The sequence below is a fragment of the Triticum aestivum genome, chromosome 5A (genome assembly GCF_018294505.1).
Source record: "Triticum aestivum cultivar Chinese Spring chromosome 5A, IWGSC CS RefSeq v2.1, whole genome shotgun sequence".
NCBI classification, from domain to species: Eukaryota; Viridiplantae; Streptophyta; class Magnoliopsida; order Poales; family Poaceae; genus Triticum; species Triticum aestivum.
Window position 1 is genome coordinate 528,538,315 of NC_057806.1, and position 5,555 is coordinate 528,543,869.

At 37.9% G+C, this 5,555-nt stretch overlaps 1 protein-coding gene across 1 annotated transcript; it reads left to right on the forward strand.

Moving 5' to 3' along the window:
• Positions 1-2,858: 2,858 nt before the first annotated feature.
• LOC123104508 (mediator of RNA polymerase II transcription subunit 10b) lies at positions 2,859-5,336 on the forward strand (the record flags this gene model as incomplete). The annotated part of the gene is given in 5 exon segments (XM_044526374.1): positions 2,859-2,986; positions 3,106-3,186; positions 3,287-3,389; positions 4,398-4,487; positions 4,977-5,336. Coding segments are annotated over 5 exon segments (474 nt in total), but the record flags the coding sequence as incomplete, so codon positions are not given.
• Between the last annotated feature and the right edge of the window lie 219 nt (positions 5,337-5,555).

Genomic DNA, 5,555 nt, shown 5'->3' on the forward strand with positions numbered 1-5,555 from the left:
TCATGGTTTTCATCGATTTTCCCTTTTTCTCAATTTTCATGGTTTTCATTCTTTTGCATTGGTTTTAATATTTTTTTCATTTCCTTTATTTCCTTTCTTTGTTTTCATTTTTTCCTTACTTTATTTATTGGCTTCATTGGAAAAAATTTATACATGCTAACTTTAATCATACAAGAAACATGTTGGTGCATACGCTGATCATTTTTAAAAATACATAGTTAACATTTTCTTTCAAACCTATTTTTTTATTTCAACTTTTTTCATACACATTTTAAAATACTTTGTGTGCATAAGTAACATTTTTACACATATGTTTAAAAAATTCAAATACATGATTAAAAAATTTAAACAAACATTTTTATGTCTACTTTCTTGCATACATATTGTACATTTTCTATATACATCAGGGACATTTTCTATGTCCACGTCTAATACTTTTTAAAACATATTTTCATTAGGTCTACCTTTTTGCATTAAAAAATTCACATCTTTTGTATACATCATAAACATTAATTATACAGTTTTAAATTTTTAAATACATGATTAATATTCTTTCATATATATGTTTGATGTCTACTTTTCTTCATACACTTTGTACAATTCTTGTATACCCCAGAAACATTTTTTTCATACATATTTCACATATTTTAAATACGTGATTATAATTTTTATCAAAGATATATTCGGAATATTTCTAACTGTAACCAAAAGTACAAAAATAAAGCAAAAACAATTCAAAAGGATGAATAAAAAATAAAAAAGCGCTAAAGGCCTTCATCCTTCGCTAGACCGGTCTATTTTGGGTTCTCTGTTTTTCATCAGTTTCCTTCGTTTCTTTCAATGTTTTCACAAATTTGTTTTTACTTTATTTTCGCTTTGTCACATTCTTGTTTTTCACTGTTTTTTGCTTTTCTTTCTTTTCTTTCTTTCTTTCTTTCTACGTTTATCTTTTGTTTCTTTCGTGTTTTCATCATTTTTCTTTGTTTTTTATCAGTTTTCACTGTTTCCTTTCTTTGCACGGGTTTTCTACGATTTTATTTGTCTTTCGTTTCCTTTGTTCTATTTTTTGGTTTCATTGGTTTTCTTCGCTTTTCGTAGTTTTTTTATTTTCATTGGTTTTCTTCTTTCTCTTTTGTACAAAAAAGGAACATTTGTATACACGCTTCACATTTATCTTACATGAAACATTTTTTGTGTACACGCTGATCATTTAAAAAAAATACATGATTAGCATTTTCGTTCAACACATATATTTTTTGTGTCATCTTTTTTCATACACATTTTAATATTTTTCTCTATGTCAGCAACATTTTAATACATACATTTAAAAACTTTCATATACATGATTAATAAATTTAAACATGTATTTTTAGTCTAATTTCTTGCATACATATTGTACATTTTCCGTATACACGAGGAACCATTTTTATATATAGGTTTAATATTTTTTAAATACATTGTTAAATTTTTTAAAACATATTTTCTTTATGTCTATCTTTTTGCATAAACAATTGTACATTGTTGTATACATCATTATCATTTTTATACGCTTTTCGCATTTTCTAAATTCATGATTAACATGTTTTCATATACATGTTTTGATGTCTAATTTTCTTCATACATGATGTAATAAATTGTATACATTAGAAACATTTTTCTATACACGTGTAACATTTTTCAAATCCGCAATTAATAATTTTCAATTCTATACGTAAAGTGATTTTTTATAATAGATATATCCAGGATGTTTCTAAATACTATAAGCAAAAGTAAAAAATAAATAAAGTAGAAACAACGAAAAATGTTAAGAAAAACAAAAGAAAAAAGCGCTCAAGGCCATCGGTCTCCGCTGGCCCGACCGATTCTGGGGCTGCTTGACACGGGGTTGTGCTACATCCTCACTATAAGTGAGACATAGTGGCGCCCCTGGCGCACTCCAGTATGCTTCTCCCTGCTCCCGAGCCCCTCAACTAGCGGTGGCGGATGACACCACCATACCAACACCAAGGCACCGCCGGCAGTGGCGTTGCGAAAGAAAGCAATTGGCCCTTTGCCAGACCCAATGACCCAGCCACCCATGTGCCTCTGTCGCTTCCACTCGGTGTCAGCGCTTGCCAATGGCGAAAGGCACAACGTCCATCCGCGCATCCAAGGTAAATTTCTTCTCAAATTAAGAACGAATCACTATATTGTATATTGCTTGATAAAATTTCGAACTAAAACGTTTTTCCATGCCACTGCTGTAATGCACAAGAGCGAATCAACTGGAATTTGTTTTTACAATGAATACCAAGGAGCAAATTTGAATACCTTGATTTCTTTAAATGAAATTGGAGAGGGAGGCCATTCTTTTATACCAAAATAAAAGGAGCAAAGTCCTGGCTCCGCAAGGTTAGTGTGACATCAATGCTAGTCTGTTATTAGTGGGAAAATGTAGGATTTTATTTTTAAAATTTACCGGACTTTTATCCCTAAGCATAGAGTTATGTGAAAATGTTCATTTTTTGGGTGCAAATGTAGTAATGCTTTCAATGGTCGAAATGTCCGAAGAAAAAAGACGGCCCAGTAGAGCGAAGGTGCGCAGTGAGTGGGCTACAGTTTATCTTAAAGCCCCTGATACTGTAGGCCCAGTAATCTGTTGGTCAGTTGGGCCTACCAGAAGAACTACATTTTCTAAAAAAACAGAAGAATTTACAAATCGAACCGTGGAGGCCTTCCGTTCGGCCGTCTTCTGCCCCTCCGATTTCGCCATGGACAGCGCCGCCCCGAACTCTTCCTCCTCCGCCGCCGCAACCGCCGCCGTCGTAGCGGCTGCGGCCGCTTCCGGTAACGGTGTACAAGGGGGCGACCGTCCGGAGGACCCGTCGAAGCAGAACCTGGCGCAGGTCACGGCCTCGATCCAGAGGACCCTGGGCCTGCTCCACCAGCTCAACCTCAACGTCTCCTCCTTCAGCTCCGCGTCCCAGCTCCCCCTCCTCCAGCGCCTGTGAGCTCCCTCGCCTCCCCGTACCCCCGCAGCAAACCTCCCCCGCGACCACGTTATCCTCCCGCGGCTTATTCTGCGTGCGCGGATCCCTTAGGGTTTGGTCTTGTCTGGCGATGCAGGAACGCGCTGGTGGCGGAGCTCGACACGATGCAGAAGCTCGCCGAAGGGTGCAACATCCAGGTGCCCATGGAGGTCGTCAAGTGAGATCGTTTAGTCTCTGTCTCTTGCCCCATTGCTCCTTTGCTGTTGTTGACCCTCTCGCCTGAACTGTGTCTTTCTGATTGGTGCGTGTGTTGTTAGTTTGATCGATGACGGGAAGAACCCCGATGAGTTCACCCGGGACGTGCTCAACAGCTGCATCGCCAAGAACCAGATCACCAAGGGCAAGACCGATGCTTTCAAGGTATGGATGGCTTAAACTGTTGTTCAAAATGTGCCAAAATTTCACTATTAATCAAACATGCCCATAGATATATGCTCGATACAGTTTGTAGCATGGTAGAGTACAATGGATTAAAACCAGTGAGAAAGTTTGCTGGTCTATTTTTAGGGGAACTTTTTGATGAAATCTTCAATTGGTACAGCTGTTCGTGTATAAAAGAATGCTGCTTCTGATATAAGATGATATTGGTTATTTGAAGGGGATACATTTTTTGTATGCCCTGTGAAAAGGAACCAACACAGAGCTTTTTTTATCGCATCTTGTATCTTCCATATAGTGGCATCCAACCACAAATCAAGCAAACACATGTTGTCTTTCATGAATTGGGCCTTCATTTATGTGGTTTACTTACACCACGGCAACTACCAAGAAAAAATGAAATCACTCCATCTCCATCCACTTAAATTGGTTATGGTATACAGAGTGCAGCCGATCAGTTGGTAACAATACTTTTCATTATCAAAGCTTTCCCTGTTGTTACTCCCATTGACTGTCATCTCTAATTAAATTTAGGTGAAATGTGGTGCCAGTCTTTGTTGTACTGCCCATGTAGAATCCTGTCTCTGTATTATTTAGCTGGATAAGAATGAATAGATGGCAATTTTGTATCCAGCATCTCTGTATCTGTATAGCATTTATTGAAACGTTGTCTGTAAGGCCTACTTTTGTTTAGGGTTCGTTAAGATCAATCAGTGTCACAAATAGCTGGGAATTCATTTTCGAAGCTTTTCCTGGTGTTATTCCCAATTAACTCCCGGCCCTGATTTAATTTAGGTGAAATATGGGGCCTGTGTTTGTTGTACTGCTCATGCAGATTCCTGTCTCTGTATTATCTAGCTGTATAAGAATGGATAGGTGGCGATTTTGTATCCAGTATCTGTATAACATTTATTGAATGAACGTGTAGCTGCCGGCCCTAATCAAATTGATTGGAATGACATAATAATATCATACATCTGTTTGTTTCAGAGTCTAAGGAAGCATCTTCTAGAGGAGCTTGAAGAAGCTTTTCCTGAAGACATTGAAGCATACAGGCAGATACGTGCTACTTCTGCCGCTGTAAGTGTAAATATGCCTGCGTTAGTAAGATAGACGTGTCTTTATTAAAAATGTTGAATACCAATCTGCCAACGGGACAAGAAAACAATGTGAATTATATTTGACTACATTAGTAAGGAGCTTGAACAATGTGGTTTCATGTTTCTGTTGTCACAATGCTCAGTTCATCTTCTTTGCCTTCTGGAAGTGTTAGCTTAAGTTGGTGAGACTAGAACCATGATATATGTGTTTGATTAGAATCTGCTACTTAAAACACTGATCTTGGTTTTAAGAATTAATTTATCTGAGGACATCATTTGCTCTGTGTTAGTAATGCATTGTTTGTAAATCTTCACCAGCTATGGCTCTTGTGTTATTAGTCTCCGTTGCCGTTGTTGACCCTCTCGCCTGAACTTTGTCATTTGGGCTGTCCATTGGACCTAAATGTTTATTTATCCTCTTATCTGTATTCTAGTGCATTAGTTTCTTAATAACTCACTTTTTGTCCAGGAATCAAAGCGGTTGGCTCAGTCGCAAAATGTTTTGCCTAATGGAGATTCCAATGTGAAAGCTGAGCACTGACATAAGGACGCAAGCCGCAAAGAGCAAGAAGCCCTGTAGCTCTCCTATGCTTACAGTGTGAGGAAGGCCCTGGGAACAAACAACTGATACTATATATCCTTGTACGCACTGGCCTTTTATAGGAGGGATCAATAGTACATCTGTATATTATGTCACAATACTATATTCAACTTCCCATTTGTTGTAGTCAATGCTACTCAGCTAGATTTGCCGTGTTTTTGTCTATGTAGCCATCATCAGCCAGAGTTGGTAATTCGGGTGCCTCTTTATAAATGGGTTATGGTGCTACTTGCAGTCGCGTAGTAAGTTAATCTGGTGATGAGCTCATCATCGTGTGTTAGTTTGATAGTAATAATCATTCCTCATCATGGGCCTACTGGCAAGTGCTGTGTAATCTATTCAAATACTAATCCTGTGGGCTGTCGCCCCTAGAATGACTCGAGAAGATTGGATAGGTTGCCTCTTGGAGATATTTTGCTTTGTTTCGAATAGTTTAACTGAAAATGG